This window comes from Tiliqua scincoides, chromosome 4 (genome assembly GCF_035046505.1).
Source record: "Tiliqua scincoides isolate rTilSci1 chromosome 4, rTilSci1.hap2, whole genome shotgun sequence".
NCBI lineage: Eukaryota > Metazoa > Chordata > Lepidosauria > Squamata > Scincidae > Tiliqua > Tiliqua scincoides.
The window spans coordinates 114,160,219-114,184,905 of record NC_089824.1 but is presented as its reverse complement, the minus strand read 5'-3'; the positions used below and the strand labels follow the sequence as shown (position 1 = coordinate 114,184,905).

General features: G+C 43.8%; 1 protein-coding gene across 6 annotated transcripts in view; it reads right to left on the bottom strand.

The window, feature by feature from the left end:
- The window catches only part of AXDND1 (axonemal dynein light chain domain containing 1), a 65,232-nt gene that overhangs the window by 25,192 nt on the left and 15,353 nt on the right, over nt 1–24,687 (bottom strand). For 4 of the 6 annotated variants that reach the window (XR_010794350.1, XM_066625118.1, XM_066625122.1 and 1 more), the window contains exons 7-18: nt 24,417–24,473; nt 24,228–24,336; nt 23,596–23,717; nt 21,573–21,713; nt 21,372–21,476; nt 16,163–16,283; nt 14,176–14,277; nt 13,830–13,996; nt 12,317–12,395; nt 11,282–11,516; nt 8,877–9,090; nt 4,478–4,571 (exon numbers count right to left, since the gene is read on the bottom strand). Coding sequence is in view for 5 of the 6 variants with exons in the window: in XM_066625118.1 (XP_066481215.1) it covers nt 4,478–4,571; nt 8,877–9,090; nt 11,282–11,516; nt 12,317–12,395; nt 13,830–13,996; nt 14,176–14,277; nt 16,163–16,283; nt 21,372–21,476; nt 21,573–21,713; nt 23,596–23,717; nt 24,228–24,336; nt 24,417–24,473 (1,546 nt within the window). In the remaining variant the exon portion in view is untranslated. The remainder of the gene's footprint in view (nt 1–4,477; nt 4,572–8,876; nt 9,091–11,281; nt 11,517–12,316; nt 12,396–13,829; nt 13,997–14,175; nt 14,278–16,162; nt 16,284–21,371; nt 21,477–21,572; nt 21,714–23,595; nt 23,718–24,227; nt 24,337–24,416; nt 24,474–24,687) is intronic. The other 2 variants (XM_066625121.1, XM_066625120.1) reach the window with 2 other exon arrangements.

Sequence of the window (24,687 nt, the reverse complement as noted above, 5' to 3'; positions counted from 1 at the left end):
CATGAGGGCTGCTACTATGGAAGTATAGCACTGTACTCCTCACAACTCCCAGAAGCCCCTTCATCTCCCTACCAGTTTGGAGGAGGAAGTAAAATGCCTCTTTTTTTCTTTTTGCTGCTGTCTCAGAACAGTTCCTGGCAAGTCATTTTCAAAAAATTTCACACACCCCCTAAGTTTAACCCCCTCAATAAAAAGTCAACCAGGACTCAAGACTCCCATTTAAATCAAGCAAGTCTCCTTCTCTTTAGCAGAGCTTCATTTCATTTTGCATATGCTTACATTTTGCAGAGGTCTGTTTTTTTAAACACCAGGATGTGATCCTCGTTTCCATTTGAAACGAAGTCCCAGGCTACAGTTCAGTGCACCATTACTTAAGAATATAAACCATGGAAAGCAGTGGGTCTACATCCGAGTAAATAGGGGTGCAATTATGTGCAGCTGCATTTGCTCAGTCATTCCTTGTTGCTTGTCACTCTGCTGTGAATTGAATTGCAGACTCACCGTTATGTATAAGTTGTATGTTATATGTAGAGCCTCTGGCTTAACTCACCAGACATCAAGGATTTGATTAATGGTTCTACTGATATATTGTTTACAGTGCACTTACTCTCAGTATTTACAAAAAGGTTGTGAAGATCAGAATTTTAAAGGTTAAAAGTTAATGTATCTTATGGTCTTTTACTATATTTTTAATAAATTAGAGATTGTACAGTTCTTAGGTAGCAATTACTGATAGGTTATTTTTCAGGATCTGGCCTTGGGTAAAAACAGACAAAACTGTAGTCAGATACTCCCTAAGTTTAACCCCCAAAATCAGAGGGTCACAGAACATTCCATGACTTTTGGCTCAAAACCTGCCCTCCATGTATCTGTGAGATTGACTTATAGATAAGTGACTTTTTTTGTTGGTCCACCGGTTTTCCGCTACATCCATTGGCCGAAGGACATGTCTCTGCAACATTCATTGGCAGAAGAACACATCTTTGGGAGAGGGAGGGCGAGGGGGACAAGAAAAGCCATTTTTCCCCCATAGGAACAAGTGGGTTTTGCAAGGAGAATGAAGGGTGGCAGGATGCAGGGACAGGCGGGAGGCAGGCTGTTCTCGGAGCATAGAAAAACAGCCACCCCACAGTAGCCTTAGTTTTCCAAACCAACTTTCCCAAGCCATACCCTCTTGTAAATACAAAAATAATACATTGTATAGATTGCCCAGCTGGAATGTGTTCTCACTCCCTTCCTCCCTGCCATGCCCAAGGGAGAGGGGCTGGGTTGCAGTAAAGGGGAAGCCTGACAAGTGGGATGGAGGTGGGGACAGCGGGGAAGTGACATATCACCTACACTGTTCTCCAGTGTTCTCTCTTGGCAGTTTCCTTGTCGTCCTCCTGCTGTTTTTTCAGCTGTATATTCTGTTGCAGAAGGGGTGGGGGTGTTCCGCACTGCTGCCTGATAGTTGGGATGGAGGGGGGAATAGCAGGGGAATGTTTAAAGGGAATGCCAAGACATGCATACTGCCCGGCACAGGCCTATTTCCCTCTGCGGAGCCATGGCAGGCTGCTCCGCTTAGCTTGCACTGCCCCCATGCCCTCCCTCCTGGCTGAGCTGGAATGCACACTTGCTCCCTGCCATGCCTGAAAAGTGAAGAGGGGATTTCCTTCGTTGTGACTGGGGTGGGATCACATGGGGGAAGGTAAGGGGTCGGTGCATTCCATTCTGCTGCTGGACATTGGGGTGGGTGGAGATGGTGGGGGAGAGTTTAAAGGGAACCCCAAAGCACGCACACAGCCCAGCAGCAGTCCCATTTTCCTCTGTAGAGCCGTGGCAGGCTTTTTAAAGAAGCCAGCGAGACTCAACTTCTATTGAGTCGCAGAAGGGCCACTCAGCGACTCAGAAAGTGCCCCCATTATGACTTGTTTTCGAGTCAAGTTGCAAGGGACAGTGACTTGTGACTTGATTAGAGTCTCACTGCACTGGGTTTTCCCATCTGTGTTACTGTGATATGAATTCTTGTGTACCCAATGTACCCACCCATTTGCGATCCTGGACCTTGTGCTACCCAGGGCCAGAATCAAAGAATGCCACCCTCCCCCCATGAGCAGTATGCCACTCCATCCTCCACGGGGCCTTCTGAGGGCTGGAGGAGGCAGTGCATAGCCTCTGCCAGCCCTCCAAGGCTTATGGAAAGCCTAAAACCCCACTTTCAGTTTTCACACAGGGCTCCCCAACACTCTGAAAGCCTTCTAAGGCCTCTGGGGGATTTTCAGATGAAAACCGGAAGTGGGGTTTTAGGCCCATAGAAGGTCTTTTGAGGACTGGGGAGGCTCAGGGAGGCTTCCCTGGCCCTCAAAAAGCCTTCTAAGGGTCTAAAACAGGGGTGTCAAACTTGTTTAATACAGCGGGCCAAATAGCATTTATGATGCCTACTGAGGGTTGGAAGTAATGTCATTAGGCAGAAAAAGAAGTCATTAAAGAGGTCATAACCACAAATAAACACTTTTTTCTCAGGAAAATATTATCTGCAAATGACAGAAGAGAGAATACACAAATCTTGATCATATTTCAAGATATACCAGAGTCCAATTATCACGTGGGTTGCCCTTTCAGCATAACACCTCAGCTCGGCTTAGCAGCTGAGAGTCTGAGGGCCGGATAAAAAGCTTTAGAGGGCCGTATCTGGCCCCTGGGCCTTATGTTTGACACCCGTGGTCTAAAACATCTGTTTCATTTATTAGTTGCTGAATGAATATTTGCCCTCTCTGCCTCTGAAATACTGCAGTAGCTTGACTGACTCCCTTGACCAGGGGTGTCAAACATAAGGCCCGGGGGCCAGATGCGGCCCACAGAAGCTTTTTATCCAGCCCTCAGACTCTAAGCTGCTAAGCCGTGCTGAGGTGTTATGCTGAAATGGTGGCACACATGATAATTGGGCTCTCCCACGTCTTGAAATATGATCAAGATTTGTGTATTTTCTCTTCTGTAATTTGCAGCTAATGAGTTCCTACAGGAGAACAGAGTGCTTATTTCTGGTTTTGACCTGTTTAATGACATCACTTCCTATGTAATGACATCAACTCCGGCCCTCAGCAGGCATCATGAATGCTGTTCAGCCCTCTGTATGAAATGGGCTTGACACCCCTGCCCTAGACTAATTTGCTCCCCCATTGGCTCAACGATATGTGTTAAGTTTGCTTTGTCTTGTTTTCATATTTCACTGGGTTTTTTTAATACTAATGTTTTTAATGCTTTCTTTGACATTTTTCTTTTTACCTATTCTGTAATTTGTAATTTTTTTATGGAGCTTTGTAAGCTGCCTTGGGCATTTGCTTTGGCATGGGAAAGGCAGGATATACATTCCTCTATTTAAAAAATAATAAAATAAATAAAATGTCACTTCCCGTTTTCGTCTAAAAACTGGAAGTGGGGTTTAAAGCCCCCTATAGGCTTTAGAAGACTTTCAGGGCACAAACCAAACCTGCGCTGGAGCAGGCAAGCCAGGAGGCTTGTGCTGTATCCAGTGCAGGTTCATTGGCTGCAGAGGCTCAGACAGGGGCAAGGGGAAGCTCTTCCCCTTACCCCTGGTTAAGGGCTGCTTGCCCCAATGGGTCTCTTTGGACCTGCGCCACCTCCAGAGGTGGCGCAAACTCAAGGAGAGCAGAGCAGCTTGAAGCCACTCCATTCTCCGCGGGGACAGGGGTTGGGATCTGGCATAACTGCCAGGTCCCAGCCCCGCCCCCGGCTCCCCACACGCTCGCCCCCAGGGCCGTCCATCGCCCGCCCTCCCCCTGCCCAGAAACACCCCCCTCCTGCCTCCTCCCTGCCCCTCCATGCCTACCGTTGCTGCTTGTGCGGGCACGCTGACACAAGCAGCGGCGAGGAAGCCGCCACAGAGATTTCTGCCAGCCTCCGCGCATCGGCACATCTACATGCGCCGATGCGGCTTCGTCCCACGGAGGCGTGAATGTGCCCAAGGAACTTGGGCCAGCATAAGGCACAGTTAGGATTGCGCCCTCAGAGGGCCGGAGAGGCTGCACATGGCCTCCCCAGCCCTCTGAAGGTGTCTGTATGGGGGGCAAGAATGCCATTGTATCCACCCACAAAGGAGACTGCCTACTATATCTCTGCATGATTTACTACCCCACCTTTACCTCCCTCCTATCAATCTCTACTGGGGTGGCCAAATGTGTCCCATCTCTGCATCAACTGTGACTGGACTGTTTCAATCAATCCTGATACATAAGGCAGAAGTCCTGGCTCTTAGAGAGGTGACGTGTTATGTCTCAGCCTTAATCACTGTAAGGATATGGGGCTGTAGCTAAGTGGTAGAAAACCTGCTTTGCCGGTAGAAGATACCAGGCAATTCTTACTGTCGCACCTGAAATTGTTTACATTTAGGTAATGATAGTCAAGTGTGCCTACAGTTCTAATTCAGAAACAAATGTGCCTGTGCTATCAGAAGCCTGGGAAACACTGGCATACATACTTCCTGGGTAAGCTGAATGTTTTCTCTCTCAGCACCAGTAGTGGTAGTCAGGATCCATTGCTGAATCTTCTTGAACACATTCTCAGGTTCAATCCTTAAAAGAAACAAGCCAGCTAACAAAATAAGCCACCAGGTTTCAAGTCCTGAATATCTACCCCAAAGACTTCTACCTTCCAAAATCATAATTAAATCATGCAAATGCTGCGCGAATAACATTCTGAATTTTGCATATACCATGCAGCCCTTTAAATACTGCCTTAAAGCCTAATTCTGAAGACAACTTGAGCTGGCACAGGTTCCGTGCCAGCTTCTGCGTGTCACAAGTGTGCCATAAGGGAGTCGCTGGGCCAGCATGGAGGCCCGCACTGGCTTGCCAGGCTGGATCCAGCCCTGTGCTGGCCAAATGGGGTTCGTTTGTGCCAAGTGGCACAGGGGGTGGGAGAGGGTGGCAAGAGGGTGTTCCGGGGATGGGGAGGGGCATTTTCAGGTGGGGAGGGTGTAACGCAGTGGTTTTCAAACTGGGGCTTTGTCGTCCCCAGGATTGCGTCACTAAGGGGGAGCGCAAGGACTGGCATTTACTTAACAGTCCCTGCAATAGCCTCCCGGGGATGCAGGGAGCCCTGTACAACATTCTGCAGGGCTCCCTGTGGCTTAAAAAGTGGAAGTGGAGTGATTGAGCTCCACTTCCGGTTTTGCGGGGGCTGGGCGTGATCGCTCCACCCAGTGGCGTAGCTAAGGGGGTGCAGCTGCACTGGGCATCAAGTTTTAGGGGGGCAACAAGCTGAGCTTGACACTAGTGACCAAAACTGTGAAAAACTTGGTATGTATGAATAATACCATCATGTTATATATCATTGGAAAGGTAATTTAATGCAGAATGCAATAAAGCAAACTGCACGGGAATATCTGTATTCCATCAAAAGTTATGGCCAATTAACCAGAAAATGAAAACACAATTGCCTTGCGGAACAAAAAGCGGATTTGCTTAACTTGAGTTTTGACCTATGAGAGTGATTGTTCTGACTGCCAATGAGATGTTATTATGATACAGCATGGAACCAATAACTTTATATTTATTTACTTAATTAAATTTGATTTTGTCATTCAGGGGGGGGCTCCAAAAACTTTGACCCCAGGTAGCAGGTAGATGCCTTAGCTATGCCACTGACTTCTTGAACACTATGGCAACAGAGCAAGTGGGTGGTGAGCTGATGGCGGGAGGAGGTAGGTTCCTCCCAATTTTCACTTTTTAAAAAGCCCAGGCATGATTTCACTTCTGGTTGTGACATCACTTCCAGGACAACATTTTGTTGGCACCAGGCTACACAATCATTAGCTACACCACTGGCTCCGCCTTCACTTTTTAAGCTTTGGGAAGCCCTGCAGATGGTCATGCAGGGCTCCCCAGCACTTACAGGACTGGCAAGTAATCCCCCTTAGCCCCTTTGCTCCCCCCACCCCCGCAAGCACTTACTGCGGCTCAAACTCTCCTAGAGAATTTGAGAACCGCTGGTGTAACGGGAGGTGGGTCAGGCCTGGGAGGACAGTGGGATCAGCGGCAGGCAGCAGGTCCTAAGCCCCACTCTTGGGCTGGACAGCCTTATATGGGTTGCTCAGATTTGTACCAGCTAAATAGCTGGCACAGATCTGAGCAGTCCCATAGGGCAGGCTGGAGCTTGACACAGGGTAAGGGAAAAAAATATTCCCTTACCCCAAGGTGACCTCCAGACTGTGTCTAACCTGCCCTGGATACAGCACAGGCCAGTCGGCCTGGCTGGAACAGTGCAGGTTAGGATTGTGCCCTTAGTTATGTGTGAGCCACTGTTATGTATGTGCAAACTCCCTTTGGCTCACCTTGAAAACAATCTGGAAAAGGGCAGGGCAGCTTTCCTGAAAAATGCTTGAGAAAAAGAACTCATCTTTTTTTAGAAAGTTAAAAAAAGCAACCCTAAAACACATAAAGCATGTGCCCGATTCTCCTGACAGTCTTCCCCTCAATTCCCAAGGGGAAAAAACCCTCATGTGTGAGAACAGAGATAGAGCAACTCATAATGGGGAAGACTTGCTAAAAATAGGCGGGTCACTTCTGAGTTCCCCTTAATTGGAAATGATGTGTGTAAAGATGCTCATTTCCTCCTGGAGATCATACCCAACATGGCATGTTTTCTGGTGGCTGTTGTTGGTGTCTCTTCTGTATTTTTTTAAAGAGTGTGAGCCTTTTGGGGACAGGGAACCATTTATTGATTGATTTATATGTAAGCCACTTTGTGAACTACTCTGTGAAAAACAGTATAAAGGGGGGCCCCATATCCATGGATCCCATATTCGCAGTTTCATTTATCTGCAGAAGTGGGAGCACGCTCCCCCCCCCCAAGTTAAAATTATTCTGGTAGTGATAATTCAGAAAATTATTCTGGTTGCTACAAGCTTAGGAGCTCATAGTGGCCTTCAGGCTGCCTCCTGGCAGTCTGCTTATATCCTAGCAATCTTCTGCTTTAAGGAAAACTTTTTGGCTGAGGTAAGTTCTTAAGCAAGTTAATGCAGAGGCTACATACACACCCCACCCCATGAGCCCATTAACTTGCTTAAGAACTTACCACTGCTAAAAGGTTCCTTAAAAGAGAAGGCTGCCACCTGGCAGCCTAGATGTTTTAGAAAAACAACTAGTTGGAGGTTAACAGGAAGCAGTTAAGTTCGACTTCCTATTAACTTCTTTCTAGTTACTTAGAAGCAATCAGGCTACTGGGAGGCAGCCTGAAGGTCGCTATGAGCTCCTAAGCTCATAGCAACCTGGTTTAAGCAAACATCACTGCTGGGGTAAGTTTAAATCATGTAGGGGGGGCAGAGTTACATGTCCACGGTATCTGCGGTTTCCAGTATCTGTAGGGAGGTCTGGAATGGAACCTCCGTGGATACTGGGGCCACCTGTATTCTTCATACATAAATATACTTTTGGTAACTTCTCAGACAGAATCAGGAGGTAAATAAAACTATGTCCCATGTACTCCGTGACAAAAAATGACATGCTTGGGTATCTCAAGGAACTTATTTTCAGATAAGGAAAAGCCAGAAAGGATTCTCCCATATCTAGCAGGTTCTCTCCACTGCCAATCAACTCTCTCCCTTCTCAAAACAAACATTTGTTGACAGGGAGGGGGACTGGCAGGGAGCTTTGGCTATAGAAGAGAACAATCTCCATGTTGAATGTCTAGAGCAGGGGTATCCAAACTTTTTGGCAGGAGGGTCACATTATCTCTCTGACACTTGTTGGGGGCCAGGAAAAAAGCTACATTTCAAATTTGAATATATTTACATAAATTTACATAAATGAATATATTAGAGATGGAACTTATATGAATGAATGAAGGTCTTGCAATAGCTTCAGGCCTATAAAAGGCCTTACACAAAGTAAGGCCAGCCTTTCCTTCACAGCCGCTGCTGCATTACAGACATGAAACAACAAGCAGTAGAGGGAGCCCTTGTCCCACAGCTCACGCGAGAGGTCGAACAGCGTGCCTCACACTGAGAGCAGTTGCGCTGGGCCAGCACGGGCTCCAGCAAGTGTCTGGAGGGCCAGAGTCTCACTGGAGACTGAGGGCTCCCTGTGGGCCAGATTGGGAGTCCTTGAGGGTTGCAAGTGGCCCTCGGGTTGGGGTTTGGGCACCCCTGGGCTAAAGGCATGGAGGATGAACCCCACATAATTATTTTGGAAATGAGGAGGTAGGAAGCCGAGGTGGTAAAATATATTGCACCACGTCTGAATACTCCTTCAAATTAAAAAGCTGTCCTGCAATGCAGAAGACTAGCACATTCGGAAGAGAGTTCTAACCCAGCCTGTGTCTGCTGTGCTAGCTTTCTCTTTGTAGGAAGTGTTTCATGTAGGAAGCATTCAAAAATGTGATCCCACATAAGCATGCTGAAGCAGTGTAATACATACAATCACCTCATTCTGCTACCAATATACAGGCTAACACTGCAAATGGCTTTTTAACCTTGGCCTGTCTCAGGGCCTGCAACAGAAGCTCTATCAGACTAGCAGCAACATCATAAAAACAACAAGAACAGTGGGAGAGCTCTGCCAACCCTCTGTGGTGCTGTTGACATTGGGAAGAAAGGGTTAAAGGAGCTCTTATCTGTGTTTCAATTTGGAGAGGAGAAAAACAAGGGGAGGAGCTAATGTTACTGGACATTCAACCTATGCTCAGTTCAAAATCTGCATCCAGTTAAAATTAGCAAGTTCTTAGCAGCTATCCAGCTTTCCTGACACGCATGCATCAGATTTCAGTTGGTGGTCTAGTATGGAAAGCCTCTGTCACCTGAAGACTTCCACCACTACATTATATTTATTCAGGCAAACAGAAAAAAAAAATAGACAACTCAAAAAAGAATACTGTCTTACGGGATATTAATTATTCTAAGTCTTCGATCCTCTGGAGTCTCGATGGTACCAAGGAACTGCAACAGATCGTCCATCTGGGTCAGCCACTCAGAAACTGTTTGGAAAAATTTTATCCAGTCAGCTTCATGCAAACCTGACCCTTCCTTACTGGCTAGAATCTTGAACGTCCAGTCTTCAAAGCTGTTGACCAAACCTGTTAAAATCCTGGCACACCCTGCAAAAGAGACAAAAAGTTAAGCTCAACAAAACACATTTTAACAGGACAAAGCAAATTGCTGCATAAACGTATTCTATCTCCAATAGGAGTTCAGGGTAGTGTACATAGTTCCTCCTGTCCATTTATCCTCACAAACAGCCCTGTCCAGATTCTGACATTTCATAAGTTATCACAGGTTAACATTCTCTGCCACCTGCTTCAAGCTAATTTCAATGTAAGAGACATTATCATCAGTAACTATCTTTTTTGAAGGCCACTCTTAAAATAGAACAATGCATTATGGAGCAATGAGCCAACACTTGTCCTCCATAAAGGCCTGCTGTCAACTTCCACTGCCATACATACTGCTTCTCCACACTGTCTCTTTTGCTGACAACAGGGGGCCACATTTATGCCATTTCAGCTGAGCCACCTTAAGGGTTAGGATAGGCTTACTCAGCCCTTTGTAGCAGTCGTCTGGACTATGGCTTTTTCACTAACACAGACAAAGCCAGAGTTATCTTCTCACCCTGTTCTATCCTAATAATTTATTTACTTAATTTGTAATCCATTTTTCCCCAAAGGGCACTCAAAGCAACTTACAAAACCACATTTAAAACAGTAGTTTACAGACAAGATTGGGCACATTCAGGATAGTATGGCATTCAGGGTAGCAGGGTTGGATATAATATACCGATTGATGATTGGAAATAAATTTGGAATATTAAAATAATGAAAGCAGTATCTTTTAAAGAGAATTATATAAAATGTTTTCAAGATGGCATTTGACTCCAGAGTAAATAGCAAAAATGTACTCAGGTTCATCAAACAAGTGTTGGAAGTGTAAAGAGATTGAGGGGACTTTTTACCATATGTGGTGGACATGTGAAAAAGCAAAGAAATATTGGAAAACAATACATAAAATGTAACAAGAGATACTGAATTGTGTAATACCATTCAAACCAGAAATATTACTCCTAAATGTGATATCAGAAATTAAAGATCAACACAAGAAACACCTTATTGTACATAGTAGCACAACGGCAAGAACATTGTATTTGCAAATGCAGAAATCCATAGATGTTTCAAATAGAGAAAAATAATAGATAAGATTTATGAAATAACAGAAATGGATGTCTTAACAGAAAGAATGAAAGAGAGAGATCTAGGTAAAATAAAAAGATATTGGAAGTCTTTTTATGACTGGATAGATAATTTTAGATAAATAATATTGGTCTAATAATAATATTAGATCAATTAGCAAGTATTAGAATGATAAATGAGATAATATTTACATTGATACATTTTTTCTTTCTTTATAGCTTAAAATTGGCTTAAAATTTTTTTAAGAATGCAAGCTGTAACCCAAGCCATTATCCTGATGTGTAACCCGTGTAGACCTATCCCTAAGTCTATCCCATTTCCCTGTCCTGTATCTATAATAAACACATTTCAAAAAAACAAAAACAAAAACACTAGTTTACATATAAACATTAAAACAACCTTAAATACCACAATAAACTTAACACAGTAAAAAACAAACAAACAAACAAACAAAACCAGCAGTCACCTACTAAGGGCAAAACCTGCATGGAAGTAAATCTAATCAGCATGGAAGCAAAGACCCAGATGTCGAAGTAATTAAAAAAACCATGAACTCAGAAGGCTATTCTGAAAAGAAACATCTTTAGACTCCACCAGAAAGCCTCTAAGGAGGGAGCAGTTCATAAACTGAGAGGAAAACTCCCTTTTCCATAAGGTTGGTACCACTACTATTTCTTGCCACAGCCCCTCCCATCTTCATAGGCGTTGTTAGCACCTATAGAAAGGCCTTGTCCAATGACTGGAGGGGACGAGCCGGATTATACAGAGGAAGAGGGTCTCTTAAATACCCTGCCCCCAAGCCAAAAAAAAAAAAAAGCATACATTTAATGTTTTATTTTGGGTCCAACAAGAGGCCTTCTGGTATGCCAAAAATGCCATCTGATCCACACCAGTACCCAGAAGTGGAACAATCTTGAAGTGGCTGTTCCAAAAGATGAAAATACAAAAGGAAAGTAGAACCTCTCCCCTTTGATTCCTACATTGCTATGAGGGAATTAGTGGGCCTCTGTTCTGCATAGACATGCTGAGGATTGCGCTGCTTATCAAGTGGAGCTTCTTTATGCATTTTGTTAGTGAAACCCAACACAGTTTGACTATTTCTCACCATTCTCCCCACTGAGCCTTATACGGTACTGCTGGCAAAGCTGGTTGGAGTTCTTATTGATTTTCATCAGCATTTTCAACTCGGGTGGCATCGTGCCATTGAGATCCTTGTGGCGGCTGTGCACAGCAATTCCCAGATCCACCCAGTGCTTCTGCAGATCGGCAGCTACCTTAAGGGGCTCTAGTCTCCTTAAGAGCACATCTCCCCCACATTGCTCCAACTCCTCATTCAACATCTGAAAAGAAAAGCACCAAGCACCATCAGCTGCTGAAACCCTTGCCAAGGATGGGACACTGTCCACAACCACACATCTTAGGGCCAAATGCAGCAGACTTTGGAAAGGTATCCTGCGTTTCTTTTTTGACATTCTTGCAGGTGCTGTGGGCTCTGAATTTTACTGAAGTGGGAGCAGGTACTTAACAATTATAATGCTTTCCCTGTGGATCATTTGTCCACTAAAATTCATTCTTCCTAAGCTGCTTTTCTCCACACATGGGATAACACAGATGTGGTATCCTACCCACAAATGGGAAAGGAGCTGAAAAGTGCAATTTTGATTGGCAAAAACAGTCCAAAGGGAAAAAAGGGAAAATCCTCTGCTTCACAGTCCCTATCAAAGTCATAGCCTCCCATGGCTGTAGTAAAGTGGAGAAGGGCAAATCAGGAAACACTTCATGTATTCCATGTCACATCTTGTTGGATCATTACTGAATTTAGTAAATAGTAGGAGAGAAGCTGATGGTGCAGCATTGTTAAAGTTAAGCAGGTATAGGTCTGATTAGAACTGAATGACAGACCACTGGGAGTCCCACATAAGCCAAGCTGGGTTTCGAAAGGAATAGCATCAGGTAAGTATAAGTAAAATCAGAAATGACTGCAGTATCTCTCTCTAGGTAGGGGGACCCACCAAACAGAGCCCGTCTCCAAGCAGGCTCACAAAGCAAGCTGCCTGCGAAAAGACAGCAGTAGAGAGAGGTGCACACATTGAAATAATGACCAATACAGTTATTGTAATTGTTATTGAATAATCTATACCTTTTCCCAAACCTTGAGATCCACCAGGATCTGATCCAATAAAGAGACTCCCTTTGTGTAAGTATAATTTCCTTTTCCACTAGAAAAGAGAGAAAGTGAGAATGATATAGCAAAGAATACACACCCCTGGACAGCCCCTAAAATGGTAAGGAACTCATGTGTATATCTTGTTTGTGAGACAACGGAAGAAATTGTAGGCCCAATTCCATCCAACTTTCCAGCAGTGGTGCAGCTGTGCCAGTGTGGTGTGTGCTGCATCCTGCAGTGTGTGTGTATGGGCGGGGGGGGGGCAGTAACGGAGGTCTCCTCAAGGTAAGGGAACATTGGTTCCTTTTCTTCAGGGCTGCACTGGGGCGGCATCGGCACTGGAAAGTTGGATAGGATTGGGCCCTGAAGCATTTTTAAGAGCATATTGTTCAGCATTTGGACTGTCTCAATTACTATGAATGGGTCTATTTCTATTATTTTGACTAAACTTCCCCTGCTAGAGGCCAGAAATTTGACAAAGAATAGGCTTTTGGAATATTATATCCATCAGAGCTACTGGGAAGGGGCAGCTAAATGGTTGGAACTAATCTTGCAGCTTGACTTTAAAGTCAGACACAGAGAGGGAATCTGGAGCTGAGAGTTGGCTGACAGTGAAGCAACCTGAGATACAGGCACTTTCTTTGGAATCAGATGAAGTTAGTGGAATTGCTGCCTGTTGTAGGAATATTTGTTTTCAACAGCTTCTGCTCCTACATTGGTACATATAAAATCAGCCAACTTAATACCCATGGGAAACCATGTAGCATGTGGATACGACCAAAGTATTATTATTTTGCTTCAAGATTTATATCCTAGTACAGGTTGAGACTCATTATTCCTGAAGGTTCTGTTCCAACCTTTGGATGGCAAAAAAACACACTATAGCAAATCAATTTAAAAAACAAAGTTTCTTTGCTCCAGCAATTTAAAAACAGCCTTGCTGACCTTTGTAATGCACACAGAGACAATCAGTCTCTCTCCAGGAATTTAGGCTTCAATCCCTCCCTTCACCAGGAGCCCCAGTGAGCTGGAAAGAAGGGAGAGGGTGATAATCTCTGCCATTTAACCTTCTTTCACCTGCTCAGGGGGAAGAGAGGAGAGAAGCCTGCAGAGAGAATGACTGATGGATTGTCAGTGGGCTGCCCTATCTGGCATTATTAAACAACTGTTTTCCTTTAATTTAAAGGGCCCTTCTCATCAGCTCTGAGATAGAAAAATCTGTGCATTGTATGACTTTTATGACTGTGTCTCTGCAAAAGTAAAAAGCAGTTTGTGATTTTAAAGGGGTGCATTTTCCCCCTTCTCCAGGGATCAGCACATTCCTGCTCATTTGCAGGGGGGTCATTCGTGTTGAGTCAAATCCGTGTATAAAAAGGCTAGACCTGTAGTATCCTCAAAGTGTTTGATCATTTGATTGTTCTAATGCTAAAACAAGGATCAAAGGGAGCACATAGCCAATAATAAAGGATCACTCTGCAGGACTCACAGAACATGATTATTGAAGTAATTGAGCCATCCAATCAAACCATTCTGAATACTCTTCACCCTCTCCCTGCTAGTTCCTTCAACTTCCTTCACCTCTGTGCCAATACAGCTCAAGAGTTCCCGGAACTCCTGGGTCTGCTCCTGCAGTTTAGAAAGGTCAGAGGCATCCTGAGAAAGATTTTTCACAAGAGAAAAATGGGAGAAAAAAAGATTATGAGATACAGAGGTTGCTCGGCAACCACAAAGTGCTCTACAGAATCCTAGAACAAACACAAAAATTATCTGGCTCATCACATTTGACATTACAATCACTCATTGTCCATGTGAGACTTCCCAGTAAGTTCTACCTCTGATGCCAAAAGCAGGATGAAGTGCCTCATGACTTTGGTCCAACCATTTTCACTGGCATACATTCTGCGAGCCAAGATCAGCTTGTTTTTTTCAATCACCTGAAAAAGCATGTTACAGGTTAGAGGGATTGGAAGAACAAAAGGGATCTCGAGTTTCATGTGATGGAGATGAAAGTTTCAAAACATTACAGCTAATCCTACATTATTTTATTTAGAAGTTCCATGGAGTTCAATGCGATGTGCCCAAATAAGTGTGCACAATAATATGTCTCAATTTATGAAAAGCAACCTTAAAAGGAGTGAATTTTTTTGTCATCGATCAGATTATTGAATAATAAAACATTTGATTGATTAAACAAGTGCACCCCCAGTAACTGGCAGGGATGGGAAAACCCAGTGGGGCTTGCTGTCAGGGAATGTGTGTATGTGTCTTGGAGTTCCCTTTACTTACTCCCTTGCTGTCAAGACGGCAGGTTAAATGGAGGAAATATCATCCAAGCCATAAATACATGGGCCATCCCAGTAATTACATACCCAGCCAGAATAATTGACTGGACTCAAAGTGAATTAGAAAAGTTAGATAGTAAAACATGAAAATTAATGAACATGCATTGTGCATTGCAGCCAAAAAGTGATGTAGACAGATTATATCTACACGTAAAATTGGATGTCGTGGACTTCTACAAGTACAACAGGTAGTGGAAGGAGAAAAAAGAGGTCTGAGTGATTATTTAAACAAAAGCACAGAAAAACTATTGAAGGCTGTAAAAATGCAGAACATTTTAAAAACTCAGAAATGAAGGCTGAATATGAAAAGCAGCAATTTGAAAAGAGGATGAGTAGCTGGAAAAATAAACATGGACAACACCTGAAAAACATTGAATGAAAAAACGATAATGACTTGACTTGGGCATGGCTGAAACTGGGTACCATCGAGAAAGAAACTGAAGGTCTGATATTTGCCACACAACAACAGGCACTGCAAACAAATGCTATGAAGGTTAAAATCCTGAAAATAGGTGAAAACCCTAAGTGCAGACTTTGCCAGGAAAAAGATGAGACTGTCTCATCTGATATGCGAATGCAGTAAGATGGTGCGGACGGATTACGAAGTCAGACTCGATAGAGTTGCAAAAGTAATCCATTGGTCATTATGTAAAAAGTACAATGTCACAGAATCATAGAGTTGGAAAGGGTCTAATAGGTCATCAAGTCCAACCCCCTGCCTTAGACAGGAAATCCTCTTAGAACATCTCCAACAGGTGCTTGTCAAGCCTCTGCTTGAATTTGCCAGCATTGAAAAATGTTGGGAACATCAGGTTGAGAAGGTGTTGGAGAATGAACAAGTCAAGTTCTTTTGGAATTTTAAAATTCAAACAAACTGTCACCTCGAGCATAATACATCAGATATAACAATAATAGAAAATCAGAATGTCTGGCTAATTGATATCGCAATTCCTGGAGATGCCAAAGTTGATGAAAAAGAACTAGAAAAAATGACAAAATACAGACTTGGCCATTGAAATCACACAACTATGGACAAAACATACCAAAGTGGTCCCCATTGTCATCGGGGCACTCGGAACAATCTCAGAAAGTTTGGAAACTAGTTTAAACAACTGCAGCTTACTGCAATAACACCATCAGATCTGCAAAAAATGGCACTTTTAGGAACATACATACTGTGTGTATAGCTAGTTGATACTTAGGTCAGGTTGACACTTGTTTCAATTGCTCAATGCCAGCTTAAAACTGTGTTTTATGTAATTTGGATAATAATAAAGTAAAAGAAAAACCCCACTTCCAGTTTCGTAATGAAACCACAACTGTGGTGATTGTGTTACTGCCCCCTCCCTGCCTCGGCAAACACCAGTTCTCAAACTCTTTCTGAGAGTTTGAGAACTACTGCACTAGAAGAAGTTATTAAGGGGAGAGGGTTATGTTATAAAAAGCAAGTGCATGCCATGCTTTTGGGGGCACCTACCTTTAGAGCCAAGTCATACGTAGCAGTGCTCCAGAGCTCTTTTTCTCGAGTTAACTGGTGAATCTGGGCCTCAAGCCTTGCTCTCTGCAGTTCATACAGTTCACGGTATTCATCCAAAAGGCTAGTAGGGTAAGACAGGAGAAGTTACTATAAAGGACACTACATTTTCCTCCTTTTCAGGGTACCATCAATTATCTAAATGGCATCACACAGAAATAACTTATCATTCATCCTATTCAAACAACTAGAACTATCTATTATGGGCATAAAGTGAAAGATTTTTAAAAATGGGCTCCAAACCATGTGTCCCAAATCCAGTCAAAGTTAAGTACTGAAGTTCCATTGGTGTCAATCAATGGGATTTAAAATGCGCTCCCTGTTAGAAATCTAAATGCTAACTCACTAAAAGCACCACCTGAAAAGTATCCTGACTCTGACTTTTGAAAATTGTGAAAACTACCACTTGATGCTGAGAGAATGTTTGAAGGAGTTTGCCTTGACTGTCAAATGCCAAGAGAAGAAATTGCCTTTGGTCTGTGGGCTTTTATCTCCTGCTAACTTCCTCTACTAGTTTCCCTTAACAATTGAGAAGCAGGAGGAATTAACTGAGCAAAAAACCAAAAGAAATAAAAAAAAAGTCAACTGGCTAACAGTGTTTCTTTTTCTTAGAACCCAATCCTATGTGTGTGCACTCAGAAGTAAGTCTCATTATAGTCAATGGAGCTTACTTCCAGGAAAGTGTGAATAGAATTGCAGCCTCAGTGTGAAAGTTGAGATGCCCTCCAATACCAGGGATTACTCTCAATTTGGTTTCAATTGACTTTAAGCCTATTGTAACACCTTAATTATATTACTTCTTTGAGAAAATAAAATCTAAAGTATTGCTCTGCTTTTTTCATGATCTCTGCCTCGGAAAGAACCAGTGAGTTCTGAGCATGCTAGAGACTGAACTGAATTAATTTACAGATGTGGTACTTCTAGAATTTGGGGGGGGGGGTCAAACATTTTTTGCTTCCTTCATTTAAACAGCCCTGTGTTCCCTGAAACTTGTTCATATCCTTCAGAGATTGTTCAAGCCTGCAATTTCCTCAACACCAGCTTTTGATTGTATAAACTGCAGGCTGTTGGGAAACCTGCAACATGTTCTTGCTATTCCTCCCTTGCTCTGTTGCTCACCATCTAGACCAGCCATTTTCAACCACTGTGCCGTGGCACACTGGTGTGCCGTGAATGGTCTGCAGGTGTGCCGCAGGTGTTTAGGAGAGGGTCATTTATTAGTAGGGTCATTGGGGAATGTGAGCCCCCCTCCAACAGTATGGTGTTCCTTGTCAATTGTCAAAAAACTGAGGGTGTGCCTTGACAATTTTAGTACCCTGTCAGTGTGCCATGAGAAGAAAAAGACTGAAAATCACTGATCTAGATTCTAGACCAGGGGTGCCCAAACCCCGGCCCTGGGGCCACTTGCGGCCCTTGAGGCCTCTCAATGTGGCCCTCAGGGAGCCCCCAGTCTCCAATGAACCTCTGGCCCTCCGGAGATTTGTTGGAGCCCGCACTGGCCCGACGCAGCGTGAGGGTGACTGTTTGACCTCTCGCATGAGCTGTGGGACAAGGGCGCCCTCCACTGCTTGTTGTTTCATGTCTGTGATGCAGTAGCAGCAGCAAAGGAAAGGCCAGCCTTGCTTTGTGCAAGGCCTTTTATAGGCTTTGAGCTATTTCAAGACCTTCATTCATTCATGTAAGTTCATCTTTAATATATTAATTTATGTAAACTTATGTAAATTTATTCAAATTTAAATGTAAATTAATTCTTTTTATCCCCTGGCCCCCCGACACAGTGCCAGAGAGACAATGTGGCCTTCCTGCCAAAAACTTTGGACACCCCTGTTCTAGACCAACGATTTCAACCTTTTGCATCTCATGGCAACTGGCAAGGCACTAACATTTTCAGGGCACACCATCAATTTTTTGACAAATGACAAGGAACACCATGCTGCCAGCAGGGGGGTGGGTGTCATATCCCCAGTGGGCCTTAATAATAAATTAACCTCTCCCAAGTTCCTGCAGCATACCTGCAGACCATTCATAGCACACCAATGTGTTGTGGCATACCAGCTGAAAATTGCTGATCTTGACTGATGAAGAATCCTCTAGATTCAAAAGCTTGTTGTTTGATACCTTGTTACTTTTTCATTAGTTTTTTAAAAGGGGGCATTACCTTACTTTGAACTGTCTTGAACCAACAAAGTCACCTACAATGTTGTGATTCTCAGAGGGTGATGGCAAAGTATACACCTCCAAACATCTCTTCGTTATTGAAAGATAACAGACACACTGCCTTGGCGAAGCTCAGACTGAGGGAAATTGTGTCTCTCGTGCTATTTCCGGTATCACGGGGGAAACTGTAAATCACGCAAGAGGCACGATTTCCCTCAGTCTGAGCCCTGCAAGAGGCAGCGTGCTCATTTGGAGGAGTGTCCAAAATGGAAGGGAACAGAGCTTCCCTCTCTTTCAGAGGGTTGGGGTATGTGCCCCCAATTACCATGTGACCACACATGGTCATCTGTTACGTGATCCCAGTGTAAGCAGGAACATTGCAAAGTGGCACACACCTGTACACTTATCTGGGAGTAACTATCATTCAGTGGTGTAGCTAGAGGGGCCAGAGGTAGTCCACCCCAGTTACCAGCCTTGGGGGGTGACACCACAAATTACCCAACATCGCTAACTTCGTGGAGGTTATGAGTAACCCCATCATGCTATATATACCTTTGGATGTGGAATTTCCAGCTGAATGCAATACAAAAAAACTGGAGGAAATTTATCTCCTTTCCATTAAAAGTTATAGCGAAAAAACCAGAAAACAAGAGCCCTATGGAAAGTGAAACCAAGCCATATTGCACATTTACTCGTGAGTAGGCGAACGTGCCTTAGTCCATTGGAAAGGGCAGGCTGAGAGGAATCCAACGACACCAGAGTGGTTCCTATCCAATGAAAGCTGCCCCCAAAAAACACCCAAGAAAAAAGTTTCTCCCTCCAAGCAGACGAATGAATTGAGCCCTATGAAAAGCAAAAGTAAGCCACACAGTTGCGTTTACTTGCGAGTAATCAAACATGCCTTGGCTGCTGGTCAAGTCAGGCAAAGGGGAATGCAAGGATGGCTACATGGTCCCAATCTGATTAAAGTGGAGCTCAACAACTGCTCCAGAAGGCAGCACCCCCACCCAAAGAATAAAACAGAGAAAGGTTTACTTCTGCTGGTAAGGTGGGCATGGGGGAGGGCTGAAAATCTCTGATATTTTTTTTTGGGGGGGAGTGTTATTGCAGGCAGGCTACAGAGAAAATTCACTTGGTAAAACAGGGTTAGCTTCCCCTTATTTAATTTTCTGTTTTTCTTTAATTTAGGGAGCAATCCAAAGTGAGCCTTATGCCGATCCTAGTCCCTTGGGCCGGCATAAGAATGTTGCAATGGTGCCGTAAAGCATGTTTGCACCTCCTTGCGGGAAAGCCAGGCTGGCGCTCTGAGAAGCACCAGCCTGTGGAGGCTGGCATAAGCCTCCGCCGAGGCTTCCCCGTAGCCGCTTGTGTCAGCGCACTCGCACCAGCACAAGCAGCTAAGGTAGACGTGGGAGGGTGGGGAGGAGGAGGAAAGGAGGCGTTTCTGAGAGGGGGGCGGGTGATGGGTGGCCCCGGGGGCGGGCGCATGGGGAGCCGGAGACAGGGCTGGGACCCGGCAGTTATGCCGAATCCCAAACCCCGTCCCAGCGGAGAACGGAGCAGCTTCAAACCGCTCTGCTCTCCTTGGATTTGCTCTACCTCCAGAGGTGGTTCAGGTCCAAGGAGACCCATTGGGGCCAGCAGCCCTTGCCCAGGGGTGAGGGGAAGAGTTTCCCCTTGCCTCTGGCTGAGTTGCTACTGCCCACAAACCTGCCTTGGGTGCAGCGCAAGCCTCCTGGCTTGCCTGCTCCAGCCCAGGTTTGGATTGCTCTCATAGTTATTTATAATTATTTTATTTTGCTTGATGATGTCACTTCCAGCCATGACATCACTTCTGGTGGGTCCTGGACAGATTGTCATTCTAAAAAGTGGTTCCCAGTGTTAAAAGTTTGAGAACTTTTGGCCTTAACTCAAAACAGGCCAATGAGATATCCTGTGGGGGTGACACCCTAGTGACCAAAATTCTGGAAATCATGGCTTTTAGGAATAATAACATCATGTTATATATACCATTTGATGCAGAATTTCATCCATTGCTTGTGGGGAAATATTCACTGCATTTATTTTCTGGCCATTATTATTATTCATTTCATGTCATGACTGTTACTGTCTCTCAGTCTCACCTACCTCACGGGGTTGTTGTGAGGACAAAATAAGGGGAGGGAGCACGTACACCACCCTGAGCTACTTAGAATAAGGGTGGCATAAAAATGTGAATTAATAATTATTAATTATTAATTGATTAATTGATTAATTAATTACACACATAATTAAAGTAATAATATAATTAATTGATTACACACATAATTGATTGATTGATTGATTGATTCATATGGGGTTACAAAAATTTATGGGCCCCAGGTGTCAAATGACCTAGCTACGCCTCTGTTCTCATTGTACTCAATGGGAATTACTGAGTAAAAATGCATAGGATTGGGCTGACAACATTCCAGCTTCTCCACTCCTTGCTCTGGAGCACCACGTTAGATTCAGCAGGAAGAGGAGGAAGGCAGGAGAGGTCAAGATTTACAACAAAGTTCAGAGACTAAGGGTTCAATCCCATCTAGTTTTCCAGAGCTGATGCAGCCAGGCCAATGGGAGACACAATGCATCCTGTGGTGGCTGGGGAAATCATAGAGGCCTTCTCAATGAACATGGGGCTGCATTGCAGCTGCATCGGTGCTGTAAGGTTGGATAGGATTGCCCCCTAACATATATTCAAGAGAAATTGAGAAAAGTGCTGTGTAATTTAAGAACAATTGTTACGGTTATTTCTTTGCACTTCATAACAATGCAGGATATACATGTTAATGAGAAATAATTTTCTCATGATCTACAGACAGTCTCTTGCACAGGGGAGCCCCTAAAATCCTGAAGCCTAGCCTTGAACTCAACATGCGAAAACATGCATCAAATTGCATACAAGTGCAGGAGAAGGGGGAAATGCTTTTTCTTCAGCTCAAATTCTCTCACAATTTTTCCTTCTAGAACTCACTTCGCATTCATCTCAGATTCCTGTACTGCCTTAGCCAGCTCTTCATAGGACCTTTCAGCTTCAACTGTTGTTCTTCGGTCATGTTCTCGAATTGTATACAGCTCCCTAAGATTGAATACAGCAATAAGTTTAACTATCTGGTACAATCACAATTTTTATTCACAAATAATAGAGTAAAAATACTAATCAAGTATTTTTGACCTTGTCAGCTTTCCTACAGCTTCCTTGAACTTGAATAATTCATCTGTGATGTGTTTATCCATCACCCGCTGTGCCATCATTTCTTTGTAGAGATTGCTCATCTGTTTGGGAATCCTTTCCAGCAGTTCAACATAACGTTGTCTGAAAAAGGAAGAGGAATTGTCGCTTCTCCACAATACAATTGCTATGCCAAAACCAACTGGCACAGAAAAGTAAGAAATGCATTTAAGAAATGAGAACAGTAACAAATTTGCAGGCCAAACCTATGGCCAAACAAACATTCTGGCAGCACTAACTGTCTTGTGGCACTTGTGAAAACACTTCTGGCAGTACAGGTTGAGTCTCATTATTCCAGAGGCAAAAAAGGAACTATAGCAAATTAATTTAAAAAACAAAGTCTCTTTGTTGTGGTGATTTGAAAACAGCCTTGCTGACCTTTGTAATGCACACAGAGGCAATCAGTGTCTCTCCAGGCACTTAGGCTTCACTAGGAGATAGCAATCTCTCCCTTCACCAGGAGCCCCAGCAAGGGAGAAAGAATGCAGAAGGTGATAATCACTGCCATTTAGCCTTAGTTCAAGTGCTCAGGGGGAAGGGAGGAGTGAAGCCTGCAGAGAAAATGATTGATGGATTGTCAGCCAGCTGCCCTCTCTGGGATTATTAAACAACTGTTTTCCTTTAATTTAAAGGGCCCTTCTCATCAGCTTTGAGATAGAAAAATATGTGGATACTTAGGTTATACCTGAAAATCACTTGCATGACTGTCTCTCAGCAACAGTAAAACAGTAAAAAGCAGTTTTTTAAACTGTGATTTTAAAGGGATGCATTTTTCCCTTCTCCAGGATCAGCACATCCCTTCTCATTTGCAGGGGCCATTCGTGTTGAGTCAAATTCGTGTTGAGTCAAATTCGTGTATAAAAAATCTGTGTATAACAAGGTTGGACCTGTATATGGACTTGTGTGCTGTTGGAGTGCCAGCTGGAAGGCCAGAGCCTTCCCATGCGCACCAGAGCAGCCACCCAGACCTGCCAAGTAGCAGAGAAGGTTAGATGGGTGGGGGGAGGGTGGAACAGCTGCCAAACCATAACCAATCCTGCAGCACAGGTCCATCCAGACCTGCATCAGTGAATTTCCTAGTGAAGGTTCAAGTTGCTGCATAGCTGAAATTGAAGCCCACATGGCTTCCCTCTTAGCACTCTGGAACAGAATGATGATGTCATTGCCAGGTGCATTGGAATGCTATTATTATTATTAATACATACCGACTGCATGGCTCACTGAATTGAGAGAAAAAATGCATTTAGAGTCAAAACTGTTTGAGAAACACTGCTCTACAGGATAGTTGAGCCTCTGTCCAGTGCTCAGGTTAAGAAGGCAGAAGTTTGGCAACTGACAAAGAGGAGCAGTTTCCTCTCCCTTGAAGGTCTGAGAAGCCATATCAAAATCATAAGATAAGCAAACCCTGAATAAAGAAACCGGAGGTGGGTTGTGATTGCAGCAGGGAGCCGTTTTGAATAGCTGTGGGCGCCTGCACCCTCTGGATGGCTAGCACCACTCCCAGATACTTTTAAAAAATCCTTTTTTCACTGTGGTGGCATGTGAAGTGGGGAATGGGGCAGGAGGAGGGGTGGGACTGATGGAACTCTGTTCCGCCAGATCCAGAGCCCTGCGTTCGGACTCCTGGCCCAACTTGGGGCTGCTTTACTCTGCGCCAGCTAAATAACAGGCACAGAGTCAAGTAGCCCCATTGCGGGGCCTCCTCCCTTACCCGGGGGAAGGGGATGAATGTTCCGCAAGCCACCCTGCACATGCCCAATCTCGACTAATCTTGGAAGGCTGTAGGCTTATACCATAGTCTTTCGAGACTGCAGGTTGCCAACCATGGGGAAAAGCAAAGAGTGATGCAGAGCACTGAAGGCTTGCCCCTTGAGCAGTGAAAATCTTCAACAATCTCTCTGGTTTCTTGCGGCACACACAGTCAACCTTGTGGTGCTAGCCAAAATTGTCAGATAACCTCCCTGACCTGAGCTTAGACAGGAGTTCTCCTCGTTCTGCACAGCTCACACTGACTTGTCGGATGATCTCATGAAATACTATATTGTAGACATTCTGCTCCACCTTCAACAGCTCCAGAACTCTGTGCACCTTGGGAAAGTTGCAAGAAAAGACAAGATTTAATTTTGCAAAGCTAGGCAGAAACTCTCATCCTTTTTGGAGGGGAGGAGAACAATTTGAAATATATTTATCCTTGCAAGATGTTTCCTATTTAGAACCTGAGTAGCATTATTGTTAGAATTACCACTGGAAGGCACATTTAGGTAAAGTTTTCATTCTCCCAGTGAAAGGTAAAGGAAAAGGTACCTTTCATGAAAGGTAAAGTTTTCATTCTCCCAGTGACAATTTCATGGTAAATCAGATTTTGCTATTTTGTTGCATCCCAAAGAGACTTTTTGAGCTCTTGTTTTAGTATGGATGTTAATCTGCCATTTACCTAATTCTCCAAGGTCAAGACCTGCCAGCTGATTCCAACATTCCCATAGTTTCTATAAGGAATGTTGCCATTTAGCCATTTAAGCAGAGTAAACATGCATAGTTTAACTAAAAACACACAATACCAGAGAAAATGAAATTTGTCAGACAATTAGAAATCATTACTTGAGAAAGCCCCGATACTCCAACTTCCTCATCATCCACACCAGCCTTTTCCAGCATATTGTCCATCACCTTCATCAGTTGGATGACCTCCAACCTCCCAGACGGCTTCCTATCAGAACAAAAACAGAGGGGATATAACATGTTTGCAGCATACAGGGCAAAAGTGCCTTGATTCCAGTACTTACTTACATGGATGGGAAAACTCGCAGCCTGTTTTCATGATCTTCAAGTAAAGTTGTGTATTTACTGTAATAAATTAAAAACAAATTGTTTGAGAAAGTTCCTCAAAAATATATTTGTGTTTCAAATTTAAATTATTATTTAACAGTCATTTTAATGTAACAGTCATTTTTAACAGTGAACATTTATTATTATTTATATGGTCATCAACAACAAAAGTTCTCACAGGAACTTATATAGCAAATGAATAAGAAAAGTTCAATATTAGATCAAGAGATGT